The 25,270-nt window shown below is 37.4% G+C and overlaps 1 protein-coding gene across 1 annotated transcript in view; it reads left to right on the top strand.

Moving 5' to 3' along the window:
• GPC5 (glypican 5) overlaps positions 1–25,270 on the top strand; it is a 1,347,921-nt gene that overhangs the window by 17,968 nt on the left and 1,304,683 nt on the right. The window contains exon 2 of the mRNA XM_029210190.1: positions 22,657–22,818. Within this exon, the coding sequence (XP_029066023.1) occupies positions 22,657–22,818 (162 nt within the window). The remainder of the gene's footprint in view (positions 1–22,656; positions 22,819–25,270) is intronic.

Genomic DNA, 25,270 nt, shown 5'->3' with positions numbered 1-25,270 from the left:
CAGAATGTTAGCATTTTAAGGTGGAATTCAGAATGTTAGCATTTTAACTCTTCCTTTTTCCTCCCCATCCTCCACATTATGATAAAAGTCATTAAGCAATAAAATAGGGAAAACATGTATCATTTTATGGAAACCACAGTGGAATATCACCCAAATACCAAAATATTTGACAAATTTCTCCATGATAAAGTTCGTGAAGGTAAGAATGAGGGAGGGACCAATAAGCTTACAGTTTGCTGAAGCTTGTGGAAGAAAAGTTGCTCCAGAAATCAGAAATGTCACCCTAATGCAGCCTCACTAACACCTTTTGGCTCAGAACTGTAGGGCCTACCAGGGAGGTGGGCCATGAGACAGCGGATGAGAGGAAAAGTATTGATTATACTGCTGTTTCCTAAAGTGTTCCGCATGTCGGAACTCCCAGAGGATATGTGCACCCTAACGAGACTGGCATGCCAAGCGAAGCAGGGCCACTGCTAATGTTGATCCCAGCAAAGGCAGGGGTACCAGCTGAAGAAGGAAGCATCACCCTGGAGACCCTAAAAAATGGTATAGAAAATTGGGCAGAGCCTTGAAACTCCCCATTCCACAGTGTCTTCCTGATGCTGATTCTTCCCTATCCCACCTGGACTCCTGGGTCTCCCAGCTAGTAAAGAAGCATGACTGAAAACATTGATTAACATTCCTTTCTGGGTCTGAAATTCAACAACAGAAATCTAAAAATTTGACAAGCTTAATTGCAACTCCAAATACATCATAAAACAGATAACTTCTATAAGGTACATGTAAAAATGGAAAACCAGCTGGACTTGTAAAAGATCCTGAATTTCAGTCTGAGAGATGTTTAATAGAAAAGAATACCTCCTAATTTCTCATTCATATTTCATGTTGCATTCATAAGACAAAACTGTACATCTTGGAAAATAATCTGAGAATAGAAAAGGATTCTTGAAGGTCAAATTCATGGTTTTCTTAAAGAATGCAGTGAAGCCTATGAAAAATAGGCTAAATAGAACCTGAATGACTGAATTAGAAGATAGGTTTAGAAGTTCCTCCTGAATTATGAAGAAAAGGTTAAAGTAATGTAAACTATGAACAAAAAGATGGGAGGAGTGCAAGATACAGTCGAAAGATCCAACAACTGATAAATATTTCAGAGTGAGAGAGAAAAGCATAGGAAAGGCAGTCTCAGAAATAATAGAAGAAATATTACGGAGTCAGAGACTTGAAGCATTATGGTCTAATATTTAAGTGCATGGGCTTTGGAGCCTTGCTGCAGGTTTCAAGTCTTAACTTGGCCATTTATTAAGCATTTATATTATTGTTTTTGAGGCCATTTTTATTATTGAAATGATTTATAGTCTGGTAAAATTTTTGAACCATTAGTACTTTAAAAAGTCATTTAAACTTATAGTCAGAAGAAGAGAGGTTACTAAAAGGACAAATAGGCAGGTTGATGTTGGACTTCTCTACGATACTGGAAGCTGGAAGATACAGACTTTGGAAGGAAACTGTATTTAAGATAGTAGGCATTCTCAGATACACAGGAGCTTAAAAAGGCTACTGTATGCGTACAATTCCTTTTTTTTTTTTTACTTAAAAATTTCTAAGTTGGGCTTCCCTGGTGGCGGAGTGGTTGAGAGTCCGCCTGCCGATGCAGGGGACGTGGGTTCGTGCCCTGGTGCGGGAAGATCCCACATGCCGCGGAGCGGCTAGGCCCATGAGCCATGGCCGCTGGGCCTGCGCGTCCGGAGCCTGTGCTCCGCAACGGGAGAGGCCACAACAGTGAGAGGCCCACGTACCGGTTTAAAAAAAAAAAAAAAGTTTCTAAGTCAAGTAAGAAACAATTAGAAATAAAACAATCAGTCATAATACATACTTGGAATAAAATGACCCGTGATAGGAAAAAGTAATGAGTCATTATAAGTATTTTGTAAATGAAGATTTCTGACCTCAGTTTTGTGTGATGTTTGAAAATAATGATTCTAAATCATAAATCTGATATTAAATTTATGGAGGTAATAAGAAATATAATCTCTTGCACTGTAATAGAAGGAGGATGGGAACTCATAGCAGTTGATTGGTTTTACTTAGGGATAGATTTCTGCAGACTTACAGGATCCTGGGGACCTGCAATTCTATTTCATCATGACATTGCTGGATTTTCTTGGGACAAGAATGACTTCTTTTGGTGGAGTTGGTGGCAGGATTAGATAGTAAAGTGTGGTGGGTGAAGACTGCCAGAATCCAGTGTTTTTTAGACACAGCCTGGAATTTAGTTACCCCTGCTCTGGATATCATAGTCATGACTGATAACCCAAGTTTTTGGGTGAAACTGGGCCCAGTACGGAGGCTGGCAATCTAGTATGGGTTGGGGAAAACAGTTTGACCCCATTGTTAGAAATGGAATAAACAGTAGGAGTATATATAATTTAGTTACTGGAATTCAGGTATGAAAGTATGTCAGGACAAGCAAAGGTACTAAATATGTTGAACCAATGCAGAATGAATTTTGGATACTTAATTGAACCCTTGACTAGGATTCAGTTAATACTAGAATCTGGAGTGGGATGGAGCCTGCAGGTAGAAATAGGGTATCTCAGCTGACTCAAGGGCAGGCATCTAAATAGATTGTTAATTTTAAAATGAGATGTTTGTCATTTAAATGGGATGTTTAGTTATCATACCTATATGAGAAGAGAAAAGCAAATACCATTTTTGACAGCCTGCTATACACCAGGTACTTGCTAGGATTTTTAATCCATCATTTTGTTAATTTTTAATGTGTTTGGGTATATTATTAGAGCTTTTCTATAATAAATGTAACCAATTTTCAAAGTGCTATTTACCTTTTTTCCTTTTCTGAATTCCAATATTTGGGTTAACACTTTTTCAGATGCAGAGTCTTCTACTCCATAATTTACTCATTTCCTGGGTAAAATGGATTAGTGTGTTTATCTGCTATACTATTAAATCATTAGGTAAGAACTTTTTGTTCCTTACTTTTCTTCTTTCTAAATTCAAAAAATTCAAAGGCAATTTTTTTTTTTTGGTTAAGGCTAAATTTTAAGTTGTTCTGAAGGAATAAATGTTTGTTTGAACATAAAGATTTTTTTTTTTAGAGGCCTCTTTTTAAAAAAATAATTAATTAATTAATTTATTTTTGGCTGTGTTGGTTCTTCGTTTCTGTGCGAGGGCTTTCTCTACTTGCGGAGAGTGGGGGCCACTCTTCATCGCGGTGCGCGGGTCTCTCACTGTCGCGGCCTCTCCCGTTGCGGAGCACAGGCTCCAGACGCGCAGGCTCAGTAGTTGTGGCTCACGGACCTAGCTGCTCCGGGGCATGTAGGATCTTCCCAGACCAGGGCTCGAACCTGTGTCCCCTGCACTGGCAGGCAGACTCTCAACCACTGCGCCACCAGGGAAGCCCGAACATAAAGATTTTTAAGGCACATTTTTTCATGTGCCTTACCAATTTTGAGTTTGTTTCAGAAAAAAATCCTGTCCTATCTATAGTATATTTAAAAAGCATCTAGTTTATGAGCACTATTTTCATAAAAAAAATTTTTATTACTCTTCAAGACAACTCATAGACTAGTGTAGAATAACCAGTCCTTCTTTCCTTCCTCCCTTCCTCCATTCCTTTCTCTTCTCTTCTCTTCTTTGACAGACAGTAATTAGTAGTTTATCAGATAAAGGAGAAATTACAAGGTCCTTTTCCTCAAGAAGCTGATGGTTTTTAGGAGGGAAGAAAATGTAGAATAAAAATATTTTACGTACTAAGATAGTGTTTTGGATAGAGCTGATAGAGTTCAAAGTAGGGATTGGGTAATCCTAATAGGGGCCCTCAGAAAAGTTTGAACTGAATTTGGAAAGATGAGAAAGTGTTCAGTAGAAAGAATAAAGGAAGAGAGGGGTCAAGGGCATCCTAGCCTGGGGCAGAAATGGTATAAAGGCCTGGAAATGATGGAACAACATTCTATGCTCAAAGGTAGTGGAGTTGATGGTATGAGATGAGGCAAAGTGGATGGTGAGGCAGAGATCCATGTCTCTCAAATGTTAGTATGCAAGACAAGAACCTGTAGTGTCCCTTAGAAATAAAGATCTAGTCATTCCCCTAGACATTCTGATTCAACCAGTTTGGTAATCTTCATTTTCATAAAGCAGTTTGCCTTCTCCCTATCAATGATCTTTTTTTTTTGCGGTACGCGGGCCTCTCACTGTTGTGGCCTCTCCCGTTGCGGAGCACAGGCTCCGGACGCGCAGGCTCAGCGGCCATGGCTCGCGGCATTGTGGGATCTTCCCGGACTGGGGCACGAACCCGTGTCCCCTGCATCGGCAGGCGGACTCTCAACCACTGCACCACCAGGGAAGTCCACACATGCAGGAAGTTTAAGCTGGGTAGCACAATGATATTCTTGCGTTAGGTTGTTCATCCTGGCAACAGTATAAAAGATGACATGAAAGAGTGTAAATTAGAGGAACTACATAATTTAGGGAATTTGCTGTAAGAAAGTAGCTAGGAGAAAGATAGAAGCAGGAAATCCTAAAGGAGCAAGAGGAAATAATGAGATGAATGAAGTGCCTAAAATTATAGGAAATGTAATGGTTAATTTTATGTGTCAAGTTGATTGCACCACGGATTGCCCAGATAGCTGGTTAAACATTTCTGGGTGTGTCTGTGATCATGTTTCAGATAAAGAGGTTAGCACCTGAATTGGTGGAATGAGTGAAGCAGCAGGCCCTCCCCAGTGTGGATGGGCATCTTCCAACTCACTGAGGGCCTGAACAGAACAAAAAGGCAGAGGGAGGCTGGATTCGCTCTCCCTCTCTGTTTCTCTCTCTCTCTCTCTCTTTCTCTCTTTCTCTCTGCCTGACTGTTCAAGCAGTCCTGGAACTGGAACTTACACCATTGATACCCCTGGTTCTCAGGCCTTCGGACTTGGACTGGAATTTACAGCACTGGTTTTCCTAGGTCTCTAGCTTACAGACATCAGATTGTGGGACTTCTCAGCTTCCATAATTATGTGATCCAATTCCTTATAATAAATCTTATTCATATAGGTACAAGTGTATCCTATTGGTTCTGTTCTCTGGAGAACCCTGATTAAAACAGGAGGGGTTAGATTATGCACATTGGATCCAACTTCAATGGGAGAAGAGACATACCTTTTTCTGAGATGAGAAGTGAAGATGGGTTTGGATTTAGAAATATTCGAAGTTGTGGAGGTAGAAGGATCTAAAGCCATTTGCTCTTTAATTTAGCAGGTATTTGTGTTTGCTTGGGTTTCAAATGGAATTATGGCTTGGAAGTTTATTCTGTTGCTTCTGAAAAAATCTTCCCCAGAGGAATAGGGTCAGAGATTGATGCTGATGAAATGATCCTCAGTAGAAAACAAAGTGTCTTTTTTACTCGGTAGGACTGAGAGATATGGAAAACTTGGGGAAAACATTTCTTAGAGCAAATGCATTCTAGCAGGTTGGGATTGAATTGAGGGTATTAGCTGGTGTTCCTTGCCACTATTCATTTGTATGTATATCTGCTCTACAGTCTTAAGACTGTTCGTTTTTATTTAAAAATAAATGTAAAGTTTAATATAAAGTCATGTTTTGTTATTACTCTGTTTTCTTTGAGGCAATCAAGTGTAGAATTATTATACTTCTCAGTTTGTGGCACATTTATTAGCAGCCTGTGCAAGAACTTTCTCAACTTATTTGATAATATCCCTTTCTCTCCATCCCATTCATCTTTTCTGTACCCCATACTCCCCTCTGCTTGCCTAAACCACTCTTGTTTGATGTATTTCCTCATATATACATATCTTTAAAAATATCAGTAGTGTAACATATATATAATTTAAACTTACTAAATGTCACCGTGCCAAAGATGTCATTTTGTTTCTTACATTTGCCATTTAAAGATTCTTTTAAAATTCATCCATGTTGCCATGTGGAGCTCTACTTGTGTAACTTATTATCTCTACCATGTTATCCCCCTTTTTTTTTTTTGCGGTACGCGGGCTTCTCACTGTGTGGCTTCTCCCGTTGTGGAGCACAGGCTCCGGACGCGCAGGCTCAGCGGCCATGGCTCACGGGCCCCGCCGCTCCGCGGCACGTTGAGAGTCCGTGTGCTTTTTTTTAAAATTTAACTTAAAAAATATTTTATTGCTAAAAAAATGCTCATCATCATCTGAGCGAGTTGTAATCTTTTTGCAAAAGTAACATCAAAGATCACTGATCACAGATCACTATGACAAATATAATCATAATGATAAAGTTTGAAATATGCAAGCATTACCAAAATGTGACACAGAGACAGGAAGGGAGCAAATGCTGTTGGAAAAATGGTGCAGAAAGGCTTGCTCAACGCAGGGTGGCCACAAACCTTCAATTTGTAAAAAAAGAAAACACAGTATCTGCAAAGTGCATTAAAACAAGTTCTGCCTGTAGCTTGTCCAAAGCCCAGCAGTTTGCTTTGAGCCACACAGCTGAGACTTGGAACCAAGTCTGTGCTCCCAGCATTGGAGCTGAGGATGTGCTTAGTATCAGCTTCTCCCGGACCGGGGCACGAACCCGTGTCCCCTGCATCGGCAGGTGGACTCTCAACCACTGTGCCACCAGGTAAGCCCTTTTGTTTATTTTTATTCACAAGTATCTGGGTGACACAGTTCCCTTTAATGTGTGTGTTAACAAACATGGTGGCAGTGGGGTTCCCTGTAGTAGAGCTGGTGAAGAGTTGTATTTAATACATTACTTATTTCTAGCCACAAAAGGTAGCCTTGGTGTTTGGGTTGGGACACTTTTGAGTGTGTCACCATTCTCTACCCAGAAGCACTCTGCCTGCCCACCACAATTTCTAAGCCTGGTTTCTTTGCCTGGGCTTTTCAGCGTGTTTCACCGTTCCTGAGATCCTTCTATATAACATCGATCAATTCATTCTTTCCTGCTACCCCTCCACTAGAGTATTAGCTTGGGTACTTTGGTTGCAAGAAACACTAATTATAAGCCTTAGGTGTATCTTATGAAACCCCATAATAGGGGAAATAATTTGGTCTCGGAAAAGAACTACAGTAGGAAGTATAGAGAACTCTGATGGCTTTCCCTTCATTTCTCTACTCTGTACACTCTGATTTTTTGTCTCCATGGTGAAATAGCATGGGCACCTCACTCCTAAATTATGTATTAAAACAGCCTGATGGAAAACAGACTAGACTTTCTGTGTGCTCCAATGCTAAATTCTCAGATGAAACAGTCCAGTTGATTCTGTTTCAATCACTTACTTGCTTTCAGTTCAGCAAACTTTAACAGATGTGAGGTCACCTGACATACCTGAGACTGGCAGGGACCTCTCCTGTGGAGGTGTTGAGAGAGCAGTTCTCAGAGGAAAGGGGGTTACTGTGAAGTGGGCTGGTTCCACAGGAATTGTGGCAGGCAATTCATTTTGCTCTGGACTCCATTTATGGTTGGGAGCTTCCTCTCCTTCCCCACCGCTAACCCCACCACCGACAAGGTCTTTAGACCATGGACATCTGTGGATGCAAATACATCCTTCAAAATGGAGAAGTAATGCTCAGTTTCTTGTGCCAGATAGTTCAGAATCTCAGCCTCAGCCTGGCTTGCAGGAGCCGTGCTGCATGGGCCTGGCTTCATTTAGAGAAACAGTGTGGATTGTTGGCTATAGAACAGTTTGGGACTCATTAAAACTGAGGGGATGAGATTGCAATTGATTTTTTTTCCCATCCCTCAAGGAGCAGGCTCTACTGTTGCTGGTTCTTAACAGATATATGTATTAATATATATTTCAGCTTTTTCTCCTGAGTTGGTTAACATGTCAGAGTGTCGACTCCGAATTCATGACTTCAAGTTTGAGAAAGCATTCCATTTAGCAGACCTTTTCTCTGCTTCAGGACATACTTTCATATGAGAATTGCTTTGTTATGGGTTATAAAAGTAAGGATTTAAATATGTGATTTTGTGTGAACATTCATCAACCGTGACTAGAAAAACAACTAAATACATTATCCATTGAAGGATCAATGATGCCATTTATATGCGAGGGACAGCATTACTGCTCTACCAGTGGGTATTATGTTGACCCTATTTGTTTAAATTTGTAGATTAGCAAATGTTACTTATTTTATTTATTGAATGTTTAATTCAATTTTATTATCATTTTTTATTGAATCCAGAACCATAAAAAACCCTTAATAGCTGAAACACTTAATACTCTTATGAAAAAAAATTTTTTTATTTTAATGAATAATATCAATATATACTTTTAGAGGACAGTGCCTGTATTCCAGAAAAGAAAAGAGATGAATCTTTAAATTACAGTGGTACATTATTGAGGAATATTTGTAAAAATGTAAATTCGATCATCATAAATACTATTTCAAAATGTTTATTGAACCAGTTTTTAATGTCCTCAGCAACACGCTCATCCTGGATCTATATGGAAAACTATCTCATTAATTTTAAGCCGTGAAAGTGCTTTCTTAGGCTTCTTGCAAAATATTTATGTGCAAGTAAGGAGAAAGGGAGGGAGACTAATACTTCCCTGAAGATCTTTTGTTCCAGGCACTGTGCTAGTTACATGCAATACATTGGGAAACAAGGCAAAGGTGCTCATTATCCTATCGGAGCTTGTAGTCTTGGGAGAGAAGCAAATTAAATGGAATCAATTAACTACACAAAGCAAATGTTCAGGAAAGCACCAAGATGCAGGGTGGTATCAGGAACTGTTAGGCAGCCCTTCAGATCAGGGTTGGCAGAACTTAGAAAGGAATGAGCTTTAAAACTGTTAAACAGGTTTTAGGCCAAATGCCACAGAGATGAGAAATTAACCTCATGCTTTCCCATTTCCTCCAAATACTGACACCTGTCCAGAATCCTTCTTCTTTTGTTCTCTCTCTAGGGCTTTCAGGTCATTGATTGTTGTATCTTGCCCAGTTCATGGTGGCTTTCTGTGGCTAGCACTGCCATGTTGCAAGTGGAATCCTTCTTGTTATTTCTTGGACGTAACACAGTTTATTTCATTTTGGAGCAGAGAACTGGAATGGCCACTAAAAGAGTGTTGTCAGAAGCTGCATTTAGTATCACATCCTTCTGAAGTCCTGGAATAAACCATAAAAGAGAGTGGAATGATTTGGCCTGCCATAATCCTGGGAAATATTATTAGGGTTGTATTGGCTAGATTTCTTGATAAGGTAGGTAACTGAAGAATCTGTCGTAGATCCAGGCTTTACTCTGAGCTGGAAAATGACTACGGCATCTGCAAAACTTGCATTCTTGCATAATTGAATTCAGGTCCAGCAGAAAAGAGAAATCTTTGCTTTCCTGGAGGCCTCAGCAAATATCTCTGCATTTCTTTCTTGGGACTGGCCGTCTATTTCTGAATCAGTCATTGTGCTGACAGGATAAAATGCTGTGTTTTCATCCTTTTGTGTGTATCCATTTCATCTAAATAACATGTATGTGAGTGAGGAAGAGGTAAAGCTTCAAAGGAAATTCCAGGAGAGGGAACAGATGCTACTCAGCTCTCAGGAGATCCAATGCCATTGTCATGATTCCTGCTAGATACATGGACTTAAGTATTTTTTATTCTACCTGGATGAAGGAGTACACTTGACTCAGTCAAAACCCTTTCACCCTGATAACATTTCACAGATGATCAGTTTCAGAATGTATGGCAAGAAGACACACTCAGAAAAGACAGAAAGAGAAAAATTTACCAGTATCACCTTACTACTCTGAATTCCAAGGCCCTGTTTTCATCTGGTGAGAATTTGGTATTTTATGACATGTAGCATCCATTCTGGGGAACTTAAAGTATATCTTGATGTCAGTGTCTTGACACCAAGGCCCTTTCCTATGTCAGCCATCAACAAAGCTGATATGTGTTACAAACATAAAAATCCTGCTAGTTGGCTAGGGGAGAGGTAAATGTTTGAAATAAAAAGAGAATGTATATTATCAATCAGTGGTACTATTTTAAAAGTTGTCTTTTTTTTTTTTTGTAAGAGAAAGCATGGATACAGAAAACCCTTGGATTTAAGCTTATTTGATTGGTTGTAATCCATTGCAATTATTATTAGGGATGCTTAAATTGTCCCATGTTTAGCCAACAAAAACGTTTTGAAGTTGACTTTTTTTCAGTTTTAATATTTTTTATTGAAGTAGTTGATTTACAATGTTGTGTTAATTTCTGCTGTACAGAAAAGTGATTCAGTTACATATATATATATATATATATAAAATCTTTTAAAAATATCCATTATGGTTTATCATAGGCTATCGAATATAGTTCTCTGTGCAGTATAGCAGGACCTTGTTGTTTATCCATTCTGTATATAAAAGCTTACATCTGCTGACCCCAGCCTCCCACTGCATCCCTCCCCCAACCCCCTCCCCCCTTGGCAACCACCAGTCTGTCCTCTATGTCCATGATTCTGTTTCTGTTTCATAGATAGGTTCATTTGTGTCATATTTTAGATTCTACATATAAGTGATATCATATGGTATTTGTCTTTCTCTTTCTGACTTACTTCCCTTAGTATGATAGTTGAAGATGGCTTCTGCTATGGGCTAAACTGTGTTCCCCAAATTCCTAAGTTGAAGCCCTAGCCCCTAATATGACTTAGGAGATGGGAGGTAATTAAGGTTAAATGAGGTCATAAGGATGGGTCCTAATCCAACATTACCAGTGTCCTTATAAGAAGAAAGACATGGAGAGAGCACATGTACAAAGAGCAGGCCACGTGAGGACACACAGAGAAGGTGCCACCTGTAAGCCAAGGATTTGAGAGGCCTCAAAAGAAACCAAACCTGCCAGCACCTTGGTCTTGGACTTCCAGCCTCCAGAGCTGTGATAAAATAAATTTCTGTTGTGTAAGCCGCCAGTCTGTGGTCTTCTGTAATGGCAGCCCTGGCAGACTAATATGATTCCTGAGTCCGTTTTGATATGACCCTGGTAGTTATTTGCTATCTACTAGCAAGTCTATTAGCAAATAACTAGGGTTATTTGACCCTAGCTTCTTGGCTATCTGGTGGACAAGATGCTTAGCTAGTCTGTCATCTTATCTCTTTCCTGCCCCAGACCTAGAGGGAGGCATTTCTTAGAGAAGCACTGACTTCTTTTTGAGAGTATTGGTATTTCAAGATTATAATCTGGGCACAAGGGGGACCGTTTGCCACTCAGTTATTCATTGTTCCTAGGCCTTTTCAGTGAAACTAGGAAATATATTTTTTTAAAGGTAAATTTCTTCGTGCATTCATATTGCTACTTTAAGTCAAGTTTGCAGAGTTTTTTTTTGTTTTTTTTGATATCTTTATGGTTTTTTTTTAAACATTTTTATTGGAGTATAATTGCTTTACAATGGCGTGTTAGTTTCTGCTTTATAACAAAATGAATCAGCTATACGTGTACATATATCCCCATACCTCCTCCATCTTGCATCTCCCTCCCACCCTCCCTATCCCACCCCTTCTAGGTGGTCACAAAGCACTGAGCTGATCTCCCTGTGCCATGTGGCTTCTTCCCACTAGCTATCTATTTTGCAGAGTTTTACAACCTCTTCTTTATTATGTCTGTATTCTTTTCTTCTTCACTAAAAAAATCCTGATTTTCAAGGATACAGGATAGAATTAGAGAACAGAATTTGAATAGTCCATAATTACTTATTTGTTTTATCCCATTTCACCCTCACAACAGTTACAGCATAAAATAAAATACAGGTTTTAGTATTTGTCCTGTTTTCTTCTTCAGGGGTTTACATAATAAACAATATTTTTTTTGTCACTGTCTTTCAAATCCTTTTGTATTTTTTGATTTTTCACAATTCCTTATTTTCCACCCTCTGCTTCTCTTAAGGTATTACCTTTGTGTGATTGGCTCCTGTGTTTCTTCTAGTTTAGTCTTCTCTTCAGAATGTTTTTCTTTCATCTTTAATTCTTTCCTGAGTACTGTCACCTCATATCTGAATTTTTAAAACTCTGATTTGTGCTGTTCTTTCATGTTTTATGTCATCTTTTAGCTTGCTTTGAAATAGCATGGTTGAATTTTTTATTTTTTGTGGGGGAGGGCATGTCTTTCTGGCATGATTTCTTTGTCTGTAGGGATGTTATTCTGTTCCTTTTTCCCTTTTTTATCGTAATAACTCTGTGTGAGATTTGACCTCAATATTTTTTGATGTTCACATGAAGTTGGTGTTTTTCCTTGGAAATTTAGGTTGAAATAGACTTCAGAATAGTTTTTGTGACTTTACAGAGTTTCTTCTTCTGTTGGTTTTATGTAGTGTTTAAAAGTATGGCTGCTTGTTTTCTGAAATTTCCTGGATTTATTTCCCTTCCCACTTTGGTCTGGACCTTCTCTGTGTACGTCTCTTAACTCCTTCTTCTGTTGAATTTTCATTCCGCTTCCAGACGTTTCTCTTCTGCGTGGGGTTCTTCCTTGGAAAGGAGCCTGCTGGATCTCTTTGGAGAGTTCATAGGGGTCTGGATTGCTCCTGCTAATTCATTCATTTTAATCTTGGCTTCTTTGCACACATCCAGTGATCGAGAGGGCAAAACTCTCCATTTCAGCTGCTGTTCACAGATTGGTCCACTGTGCTTTCTTGTGAATTCTGATTGGCTTTTTGGGGCTTCATCTGTCCTTAGGTCCTTCAGACATTATCCCTCTCTTTCATTTTTCTCTCTTCTGCCCAGACCCTGATACTGTGAAGATCTGTGGCTGTTGCTGTTTTTTCCCCACTCCACATATATTTTGAAGGTTGTGGGGATATTACGTCACCCAGTTTTGTTGTATTTTTTGGAATTGGTTTCAAGTTCTGTCTGGTCCATGTGGGGATTTGGAGATCGTGAAAATATGCTGCCACTTTCACCATCTTTCCAGAATGCCTCCCAATTTTCCTGTTTTAACATATTAACAAAAGTACACAAGCAGGTAGATGGCTGTTAACAGGGACAGAAAGGAAAACGTAGTAACCAGTACTGCTGCTTCTGGGTAGGCAATTAAGAAAAGCCCACACAATTCTGGTCGAGGGCCCCTTCAGCAAGGAGCCTGCTGTTTTATTTTTAATTTCATTTTGTTTTTAGCACTTTCATTCTCACAGAGTTTGGTTTTACTGATCAGAAACACGACTGCTGCTCCTGAGCTTGGGTTGCGTACTCTTGTTGTTTCATAAGCATGCTCAGTTATGCCATGTTCTTTGAAGCCAGGCTTTGAAATATTTTAAAAATATATCTTGTTACCATGTAGTATCTGTTTGGGGTCCATTTGGCTTTGCTTTCTTATGATGATAAGTGCAATGAAGAGGAATGAGGGGCAGTCCAAAGGCATAGAGTAGGGACTGGAGCTGTCGGTGGGGTTAAGGAAAGTTCCTGTGGGAAGACATAATTAAGACCTAAAGAAAAATAGATGGGAATGAAGTCAGGGAAGGTGTGTGTTTGCCGCAAGACTGTCTAAGACAGAGGGAAAAGCGTGCAGAATGGCTCTGTGCAAAGAGGGCACTTGGTGAATATGAGGAAGTAAAAGAAGGCTGGTGTGTGAAGGGAAGAGTACAGTGGCTGATGTTACTTGAGATGAGGCTAGAGCAGGAGGGAAAGAAGAAGTGGTCCAACTTGGGGCCTTCTTGGGCCACGTTTAAGAATGTGATCTACAGATCAGAAATAAATGAAAAAGAAATGAAGGAAATGATAGCAAAGATCAATAAAACTAAAAGCTGGTTCTTTGAGAACATAAACAAAATTGATAAACCATTAGCCAGACTCATCAAGAAAAAAAGGGAGAAGACTCAAATCAATAGAATTAGAAATGAAAGAGGAGAAGTAACAACTGACGCTGCAGAAATACAAAAGATCATGAGAGATTACTACAGGGAACTCTATGCCAATAAAATGGACAACCTGGAAGAAATGGACAAATTCTTAGAAATGCACAACTGCCAAGACTGAATCAGGAAGAAATAGAAAATATGAACAGACCAATCACAAGCACTGAAATTGAAACTGTGATTAAAAATCTTCCAACAAACAAAAGCCCAGGATCAGATGGCTTCACAGGCCAATTCTATCAAGCATTTACAGAAGAGCTAACATCTATCCTTCTCAAACTCTTCCAAAATATAGCAGAGGGAGGAACACTCCCAAACTCATTCTACGAGGCCACCATCACCTTGATACCAAAACCAGAAAAGGATGTCACAAAGAAAGAAAACTACAGGCCAATATCACTGATGAACATAGATGCAAAAATCCTCAACAAAATACTAGCAAACAGAATCCAACAGCACATTAAAAGGATCATACACCATGATCAAGTGGGGTTTATTCTAGGAATGCAAGGATTCTTCAATATATGCAAATCAATCAATGTGATACACCATATTAACAAATTGAAGGAGAAAAACCATATGGTCATCTCAATAGATGCAGGAAAAGCTTTCGACAAAATTCAACACTCATTTATGATAAAAACCCTGCAGAAAGTAGGCATAGAGGGAACTTTCCTCAACATAATAAAGGCCATATATGACAAACCCACAGCCAACATCATCCTCAATGGTGAAAAACTGAAAGCATTTCCACTAAGATCAGGAAGAAGACAAGGTTGCCCACTCTCACCACTCTTATTCAACATAGTTTTGGAAGTTTTAGCCACAGCAATCAGAGAAGAAAAGGAAATAAAAGGAATCCAAATTGGAAAAGAAGAAGTAAAGCTGTCACTGTTTGCATATGACATGATACTATACATAGAGAATCCTAAAGATGCTACCAGAAAACTACTAGAGCTAATCAATGAATTTGGTAAAGTAGCAGGATACAGAATTAATGCACAGAAATCTCTGGCATTCCTATACACTAATGATGAAAAATCTGAAAGTGAAATCAAGAAAACACTCCCATTTACCACTGCAACAAAAAGAATAAAATATCTAGGTAGGAATAAACCTACCTAAGGAGACAAAAGACCTGTATGCAGAAAACTATAAGACACTGATGAAAGAAATTAAAGATGATACAAACAGATGGAGGGGTATACCTTGTTCTTGGATTAGAAGAATCAACATTGTGAAAATGACTCTACTACCCAAAGCAATCTACAGATTCAATGCAATCCCTATCAAACTACCACTGGCATTTTTCACAGAACTAGAACAAAAAATTTCAAAATTTGTATGGAAACACAAAAGACCCCGAATAGGCAAAGCAATCTTGAGAATGAAAAATGGAGCTGGAGGAATCAGGCTTCCTGACTTCAGACTATACTACCAAGCTACAGTAATCAAGACAGTATAGTACTGGCACACAAACAGAAAGATCAATGGAACAGGATAGAAAGCCCAGAGATAAACCCACGCACATATGGTCACTTTATCTTTGATAAAGGAGGCAGGAATGTACAGTGGAGAAAGGACAACCTCTTCAATAAGTGGTGCTGGGAAATCTGGACAGGTACATGTAAAAGTATGAGATTAGATCACTCCCTAACACCATACACAGAAATAAGCTCAAAATGGATTAAAGACCTAAACGTAAGGCCAGAAACTATCAAACTCTTAGAGGAAAACATAGGCAGAACACTCTGACATAAATCACAGCAAGATCCTTTTTGACCCACCTCCTAGAGAAACGGAAATAAAAATAAACAAATGGGACCTAATGAAACTTCAAAGCTTTTGCACAGCAAAGGAAACCATTAACAAGACCAAAAGACAACCCTCAGAATGGGAGAAAATATTTGCAAATGAAGCAAATGACAAAGGATTAATCTCCAAAATTTACAAGCAGCTCATGCAGCTTAATAACAAAAAAACAAACAACCCAATCCAAAAATGGGCAGAAGACCTAAATAGACATTTCTCCAAAGAAAATATACAGATTGCCAACAAACACATGAAAGAGTGCTCAACATCATTAATCATTAGAGAAATGCAAATCAAAACTACAATGAGATATCATCTCAGTCAGAATGGCCATCATCAAAAAATCTAGAAAGAATAAATGCTGGAGAGGGTGTGGAGAAAAGGGAGCACTCTTGCACTGCTGGTGGGAATGTGAATTGGTACAGCCACTATGGAGAACAGTATGCAGGTTCCTTAAAAAACTACAAATAGAACTACCATATGACCCAGCAATCCCACTACTGGTCATATACCCTGAGAAAACCATAATTCAAAAAGAGTCATGTACCAAAATGTTCATTGCAACTCTATTTACAATAATCTGGAGATGGAAACAACCTAAGTGTCCATCATCGGATGAATGGATAAAGAAGATGTGGCACATATATACAATGGAATATTACTCAGCCATAAAAGGAAACGAAATTGAGCTATCTGTAATGAGATGGATGGACCTAGAGTCTGTCATACAGAGTGAAGTAAGTCAGAAAGAGAAAGACAAATACCGTATGCTAACACATATATATGGAATTTAAGAAAAAAAAATGTCATGAAGAACCTAGGGGTAAGGCTGGAATAAAGACACAGACCTACTAGACGATGGACTTGAGGATATGGGGAGGGGGAAGGGTAAGCTGTGACAAAGTGAGAGAGTGGCATGGACATATATACACTACCAAACGTAAAATAGATAGCTAGTGGGAAGCAGCCGCATAGCACAGGGAGATCATCTCGGTGCTTTGTGACCACCTAGAGGGGTGGGATAGGGAGGGTGGGAGGGAGGGAGACGCAAGAGGGAAGAGCTATGGAAACATATGTATAAGTATAACTGATTCACTTTGTTATACAGCAGAAACTAACACACCATTTTAAAGCAATTATACTCCAATAAAGATGTAAAAACAAAAAATTTAGTTGAACAGTTAAGAAAAAAGAAAAAGAATGTGATCTCGCAAAGTGATGTTAGGTATTTAAATTCTGGAGAGATATTTGCAGTGATCTATTATTGTTGTTGTTGTTACTATTATCATTATTTTTATTCCCTAGCAGTCTTTCCTGTAGCAAATATGTTTATATCTTTTAATATTTATTCATTGGTTCTCTTCCGCAGTCTCTATCATTGTTTTTCTCTGAACTCTAATTCCTCAGTCTTTCCATTTAGGAAGAAAGCTGAGAAGATAGCTTTGTTTTCTTTAAGTCAGTTTTACTGTTTGAAGTGGAATTTGCATTTGTATAACTTTAGGCAATATAAATAAAAAATAATTGCCAAGGTGTTACCTACTGTGACACATTTTATGTGTCTGAGCCTTTGTGCAGTGCTCAAGGACGCTGCTGTTTATTTGTCTAACTTACAGAAACTGAAGCCTGAGGCTGAATCTTTGTGGAAAAGGAGATTGAAAGGTGGCTGTTGTGTTTGTGTGTGTGTGTGTGTGTGTGTGTGTGCGCGCGTGCGCGCGCACATGCACATTTGCATATTTTATGTTTGCTGATCTACAGTTGGTCAGTGAAGAGCTAATGTGGAAGCTGTGAAACTCTGCAGAGATCAAAGACCATAACCGTTACTCCTACCCTAAGATAAGGGCATAACTGTATTATATTGGGCCATGTAAATACAATTGTCCTGAAACCTGGGTAGGCTTGGGATGCCCTGAAGCTCACCCCATGGTTTACCCTCAGGGTTGTCCTCTTTAGGCACTATTCCACGCTGCATACCTTTTTCTCTGTTCTCCAGCGTACCTGCTATGGATAACGGGGCTTGCCCTGGGCTCCTGTCTAGGATAAGAGTTGTTAATCATATTAGCAAGATTTGTTTCTAATTTTTTTTATTGCAGTAAAATATGAAATTTACCATCTTAACCACTTTATAAGTGCACAGTTCGGTGGTACTAATTACGTTTATGTTACACAAACCACTGCCACCATCTACCTCCAGAACTCTTTATATCTTGCAAAACTGAAACTGTCCCCATTAAACAGTAACTCCCCAGTCTCCCGCCTCTGCCCAGCCCCAGCTAACCACCATTCTACTTTCTGTCTCTATGATTTTGGTGATCCTAAGAACCTCATATGAGTGGAGTTATATTTGTGTTTTTGTGACTGGCATATTTCACCTAGTGTACTGTCCTCAAGGTTCATCCATGCTGTAGCATAAGTCAGAATTTCCTTCCTTTTTAAGATTGAATAATATTCCAGTGTATGTATATGCCATATTTTGCTTACCATTCATCAATCCATGGACACTTGGGCTGCTTCCATGTTTTGTGAATAATATGCTGCGAATATGGTGTACAAATATCTCTTCAAGACTGTTTTCAATTCTTTTGGGTATGTATACAGAAGTAGAATTGCTGGATCTTATGGTAATGCTACTTTTGGGTTTTTGAGTAACTGCCATATTGTTTTCCACAGTGGTTTTACCATTTCACATTCCAACCAGCAGTATACAAGTGTTCTAATAACTCCACATCCTCGCTAACACTTGTTATTATCTGTATTTTTCATAGGAATTCTAATGGGTGTGAGGTGGTATCGCATTGTAGTTTTTTTTTCTTCCAGTTTTATTGAGATACAAATGACATACAACACTGTATAAGTTTAAGGTATACAGCATAATGATTTTACTTGCATACATCATGAAATGGTTATCACAATAAGTTTACTGAACATCTATCCTCTCTTGTAGATACAAAATCAAAGAAATAGAAAAAAGTTTTTCCTTGTGGTGAGACTCTTAGGATTTACTCTCTTAACTTTCATATATAACATACAGCGATGTTACTTATATTTATCGCATTGTACTTTACATCTCTAGTACTTACTTATCTTTATAACTGGGAGTTTGTACCTTTTGACTATCTTCATCCAGTTGCCCCTTTTCCAACTCCCTGTACATATCTGATCTCTTTTTCTATGAGTTTGTTTGTTTTTGAAGTACAATTGGTGTACAACTCTATGTTAGTTCCTGTTACACAGCATAATGATCTGATATTTCAATACATTTCAAAATAATTGCCATAAGTCTAGTTACAATATGTCACCATACAAAGATATTATGTAGTCATTGACTATATCCCCACACTGTGTCTCATTTATTTTACAACTGGAAGTTTGTACCTCTTAATCTCCCTCACCTATTTCTTTCTCTCCCTATTCCCCTCCCCTCTGGCAACCACCTGTTTGTTTTCTGTTTTTATGACTCTGTTTCTGTTTTGTTTGTTCATTTGTTTTGGTTTTTAGATTCCACATATAAGTGGAATCGTACACTATTTGTCTTTTACTGTTTGACCTATTTCACCTAGCATAATACCCTCTAGTTCCATTCATGTTGTCACAAATGGCAAGATTTTATTCTTTTTCATGACTAACTTTATATATATATCACATGTGATATATATATCTCACATATGATATATATATTACATTATTTATCCATTCATTTATTGATGGGCACTTATGTTGCTTCCATATCTTAGCTATTGTAAATAATGCTGCAGTGAGTATAGGGGTGCATATATCTTTTCAAATTAGTGTTTTTTGTTTTCTTCAAATAAATACCCAGGGGTGGGATTGTTGGATTATATAGTAGTTCTATTTTTCATTTTTTGAGGAATTTCCATACTGTTTTCCATAGCAGCTACACCAATTTACATTCTCATCAACAATGCACAAAGGTTCTCTTTTTTTCCACATCCTTGATAACACTTGTTATTTGCTGTCTTTTTGATAATAGCCACTTGGACAATGTGAGGTGATATCTCATTATGGTTTTAATTTCCATTTCCCTGACGATTAGTGATCTTGAGCATCTTTTCATGTGTCTGTTGACCATCTGTATGTCTTCTTCATAAAAATGTCTATTCAGAACCTCTGTCTACTTTTTAACTGCATTGTTAGTTTTTTTGATATTGAGTTGTATGGGTTCTTTGAAGATTTTTGATATTAACCCCTATTGGATATATCAGTTACAAATATCTTCTCCCGTTCAGTGGGTGGCCTTTTCATTTTGTCGATAGTTTCCTCTGCTGTGCAAAAGCTTTTCAATCTGGCATAGGCTCATTTATTTATTTTGTTTTTGTTTCCCTTGCCTGAGGAGACATACCCAACAAAATATTTCTAAGATAGATATCAGAGAGCTTACCGTCTATGTTTTCTTCTAGAAACTTTATGGTTTTGGGCCGTATATTTAGGTATTTAACCCATTTGGAATTTATTTTTGTGCATGGTGTGAGAGGGTAGCCAGTTTGATTCTTTTGTGTGTCGCTGTCCAGTTTTTCCAACACCATTATTGAAGAGGCTGTCTTTTCCCCATTGTATATTCTTGCCTCCTTTGTCATAAATTAATTGCCCATGTAAGTGTGGGTTCATTTCTGTACTCTATTCTGTTCCATTGATATATGTATGTGTTTTTGTGCCAGTACGATACTGTTTTGATTACTGTAGCTTTGTAGTATAGTTTGAAATCAGGGCGCATGATTCCTCCAGATCTGTTCTTCTTTCTCAAGATTGTTTTGGCTATTCAGGGACTTCTGTGTTTCCACACAAATTTTAAAATTATGTGTTCTAGTTCTGTGAAAAATGCTCTTGGTATTTTGATACGGATTGCACTGAATCTGTAGATAGCCTTGGGTAGTATGGTCATTTTAATAATATTAATTCTCCTAATCAGTGAACATGGTATATGTTTCCGTATATTTATGTTATCTTCAATTTCTTTCATCAGTGTCTTATAGTTTTCTGAGTACAGGTCTTTTACCTCCTTAGGTAGGTTTATTCCTAGATATTTTATTCTTTTGGATGTGATTGTAAATGAAATTGTTTCCTTAATTTCTCTTTCTGATAGTTCATTGTTAGTGTATAGAAATGCAACAGATTTCTGTATATTAATTTTGTATCCTGCAAATTTACTGAATTCATTGATGAGCTCTAGTAGGTTTTTGATGGTGTCTTGAGGATTTTCTATGTATAGTATCATGTCATTTGCATACAGTGACAGTTTTACTTCTTCCTTTCCAGTTTGGACTCCTTTTGTTTCTTTTTCTTGTCTGCTGTTGTGGCTAGGAGTTCCAACACTATGTTGAATAAAAGTGGCAAGAGTGGATATCTTTTTCTTGTACCTGATCTTAGAAGAAATGCTTTTAGTTTCTCACCACTGAGTATTATGTTAGCTTGGGTTTGTCATATATGGCTTTTACTATGTTGAGATATGTTTCCTCTCTGCCCACTTTCTGGAGTGTTTTTATCATAAATGGATGTTGAATTTTGTCAAAAGCTTTTTCTGTTATCTATTGAGATCATATAATTTTTATTCTTCAATTTGTTAATGTGGTTATCACACTGATTGATTGATTGATTGGGGATATTGAACCATCCATTCATCACTGGGATAAATTACACTTGATCATGATGTATGAGTTTTTTAATATAATATTGAAAATTTGGTTTGCTAATACCTTGTTGAGGATTTTTGCATCTATTTTCATCTGTAACATTCACCTGTAATTTTCTTTATTTTTGCGGTGCGTGGGCCTCTCTCACTGTTGTGACCTCTCCTGTTGTGGAGCACAGGCTCAGCGGCCATGGCTTGTGGGCCCAGCCGCTCCGCGGCACGTGGGTCTTCCCGGACCAGGGCACGAAACCTGTGTCCCCTGCATCGGCAGGCAGACTCTCAACCACTGCGCCACCAGGGAAGCCCTGTAATTTTCTTTTTGTGATACCTTTGCCTGGTTTTTGTATCAGGGTGATGCTGTGTTTGTAGAATGAGTTCCAAAGCTTCCTTCCTCTGCAATATTTTGGAATAGTTTGAGAAAGATAGGTGTTAACTCTTCTCTAAATGTTTGGTAGAATTCACCTATGAAGCCATCTGGTCCCGGACTTTTTTTTTTTTTTCTTTATTACTGATTCAGTTTCATTACTGGTAGTTAGACTGTTTATATTTTCTGTTTCTTCCTGGTTCAGTCTTGGGATATTGTGCATTTCTAGAAATTTATCCATTTCTTTTAGATTGCCCATTTTATTGGGCTATAATTATTTGTAGTAATCTCTTGTGACCCTTTGTATGTCTGTGGTGTCAGTTGTAACTTCTCCTTTTTCATTTCTAATTTTATTAATTTGGGCCCTCTTTCTTTTTTGATGAGTCTGGCTAATGGTTTATCAATTTTGTCTGTCTTTTCAAAGAATCAGCTCTTAGTTTCATTGATCTTTTCTACTGTTTTTTTGTTTTTTCAAATTCTCTCTTTCATTTATTTCTGCTTTATGATTTCTTTCCTTCTACTAATATTTTGTTGTTATTGTTGTCATTGTTCTTATTTTTCTAGTTCTTTTAGGTATAAGGTTTGGTTGTGCTTTTGAGATTTTTTTTTCCTGAAGTAAGCTTGTATTGCTATAAACTTCACTCTTAGAACTTCTGCTGCTGCACCCTATAGATTTTAGATTGTTGTGTTTTTATTTTCATTTGTCTCTAGGTATTTTTTGATTTCTTCTTTGATTTCTTCAGTGATCCATTTGTTGTTTAGTAGCATATTTTTAAACCTTCCTTTGTTTGTGTTTTTTGCCTGCCGGTGGATGGGGCCAGTTTCTGACACAGCTTCCTGTGGGATCCAGGGTATCCTAAGGCTGGTGTCAACCCACTGGTATCATTTTTCTGGTGGGCATATAGAACATGAACCTGTAATGTGCAGTGCTGATCATTAATGTCTGATACGTAACATCTAATGTTTGTTAAATGAACAGGTAATTATTATGAAAAATATTCTATGTATTCCAGGGCCTGATCTTCAGGTTTGCGTAGCCAAAAACCCTGCATGTTGCACCAGGAAGATGGAGGAAAGTTATCAAATCACAGCTCGCCAAGATATGCAGCAGGTGCTTCAAACATCCAGCTCTACATTAAAGTTTCTGATATCTCGAAACACAGCTGCCTTTCAAGGTAAATGTATCATTTCTGAAACTGAACATAAATCTTGCTTTGTAATTTACCTATTATTATTATTATACTGGTAAATTTGTCTAGGTTTACTTCTTTGTCTTTGCATATTATTCTGGTATAAAATGAGGTTTTAGCTTTTTCTGACCTTCACAGCTTGTTTCTGAGGTTATTCTGGGGCATATAAATTGACTTAGAGTAGGGAGTCTGTAATGTTAGTGAAATTTATGCCTTTCTGGGGGTTCTGCCAAATCCTGCAATACTCTGACCCATGGTTTTACTTCAGTATGAACAGACATGATTATTAGATTTTATTAAATTGTCTATAAAACAAAGTCTCGTCACTTTTAAATGGGTAATGATAGATTCATTTTCAAAAATATAATTAAAAACATATTTGTCTAATTTTTTCCTCTAGTACTTCATGTGATTTTCCTAAGAACACCAGTGTGATATATCGAAGGGTAGACAAGTCTGATAAATAGTAAAATAGGAAATATTAATTGGATGTTTAAGGGTCAGCTACGACCAGAATTCAACCTTAATTCAAACAATATATTCAGAAATAAAATCAATGGGTTATAAAATTACAATACACATTGGAAAACAGGTGATCTTTTTCTTATTTTAGTCATCTCCTCTGTACAATTCCTTATTGCTACAATAAAATAGCTTAATTTATTTTTCCTTTTATAAAGCATTAGCTATTCTGTATATTATTAGAATGAAAATCTTTAGATTACACTGCTTTTCAAACAAAATTATTGCTTTTGTTCAATGCAAAATATAACTTCTGCTAGTATTCCTTTTAAATAAGTATATTAATGTCAATCTATTTAAATAATTTGTGCTTTGTTTACATACAGAACTAAATCACAAAGCTGATTAATTTTTAAAACTATACTTATTAAATAAAATAAATATAATAAATCAGGACAGAACTTAAGTTGAATTAAAATGTAGTTCATGATGAATTGATGATTTTTTTATAGAAATTGTGACATGTCAGATTTGAAGATGTTTTAATCCAGTAATATTTTTAGATGTCTTAGAAAACAACCTTATTTATGTTATGGAATTTATTCATGTGAAATTGTTGGAGGCAAATATATTGATATGCCTTTTAAGCAAAGCTTGGTGGCTTGAACTGACTGAACTAGAAGATATTAACCACCCACAGAAAGTGATGTAATGATTTTTTCTGATGAAAATGATAGTGTGTACAATATGGAAAATACAGTTTAGAGATAAAGGGGGCAGTGAATAAATCAACCTTACCAGAACAGGGAGATGTGGATGGGAATTGCGGACCATATGCTTGAAAAGGTAAGTTGGACTCACGTGAAAGAAGACTTGAAACATCAACTTGAGTTTGAGAGAATCATTAAAGATTTTTGAACAGGGAAGCTTCATTATGATTTCTCATCTTTTAATGTCAAAACTAAATCCCTCCAAGTAAGAAGGCATGGCCGAAGAAGATCATGACAAATCAAACCTACCTTTTGGGACCCAATGAATGGTAGTTGAACATTTTCTTCTGTCTTCAAGTATACTCTAAAAACCTTTTCACATATTGTCAGATAAATTGATCAAGATAGAGCACATTAAATTCAAAAGATTGGGAGAAATCTAAAACCTGGAATGTTTAGACTTTTAACATGGGTTTAGGCTGCTGAAAACTTTTGGTGATATTGCTAAAAGTTTGGCGACAACTGATCAGTAGTATAAGGACATGAGATTATCTCTACTGGAGTGTCAGTTAATATTATGTATAACTTTTGTTATTTTTTGTTTAGTAAATTGCACCTGCTATATTTAATAGGGTGAGTTTTGCTGTGTATTTAAGTATCAATTACAAAAGTGAAAAAAGGGCCTTTCTTAAATATAATTTGTTATAATAAATTGTCATGTTCTCCCTTTGTGACCTGTCAATTTTATTTAAGAATCATGAGAAGGCAAGACAGCTTTAGAAGAAATTTCCTAAAGACTAACTTTACTGGAACGAATTCTCTTACAAGAAGAATACCTGCTTTTAATTTAATTATAGAATAAGTAGCTTTAGGCTTAGTTCCATAAAAACAAGCTAAATATATGTGCTAAAAGCCATTTGAGAGATCACATTTGCTGTATCATAACTGAACAGGCTACTTTATCAATAAGTAAAGCCCTCTGTCTAGTTTCTATGTAGTGAAAATGTCTGAACACAAATCAGCCTTTGTGTTTCCTAAGAAGAAAGAAGCTAATACATTTTAGTGGGAAACTTAGTCTGCTTGAGAGCAATTTAATGGAGGAAATCATTTCACTGCTTAAGTCATGTAAGTAGATGTGCTACATTTTGATCTTTTTATTTTTTAATATTTCACTTCTATTTCCTACTTCAGCAGTACTAGCCTGTCCTTTTAGCCATATTGTGGGTTATAAAAGACTTTGGACTGGGATGTAGTCTGGTCCCTTC

Source organism: Monodon monoceros, unplaced genomic scaffold, assembly GCF_005190385.1.
Source record: "Monodon monoceros isolate NGI ecotype Baffin Bay Population unplaced genomic scaffold, NGI_Narwhal_1 Super_Scaffold_8, whole genome shotgun sequence".
Lineage (NCBI taxonomy): Eukaryota > Metazoa > Chordata > Mammalia > Artiodactyla > Monodontidae > Monodon > Monodon monoceros.
This window is presented reverse-complemented; position numbering and strand designations above follow the sequence as displayed.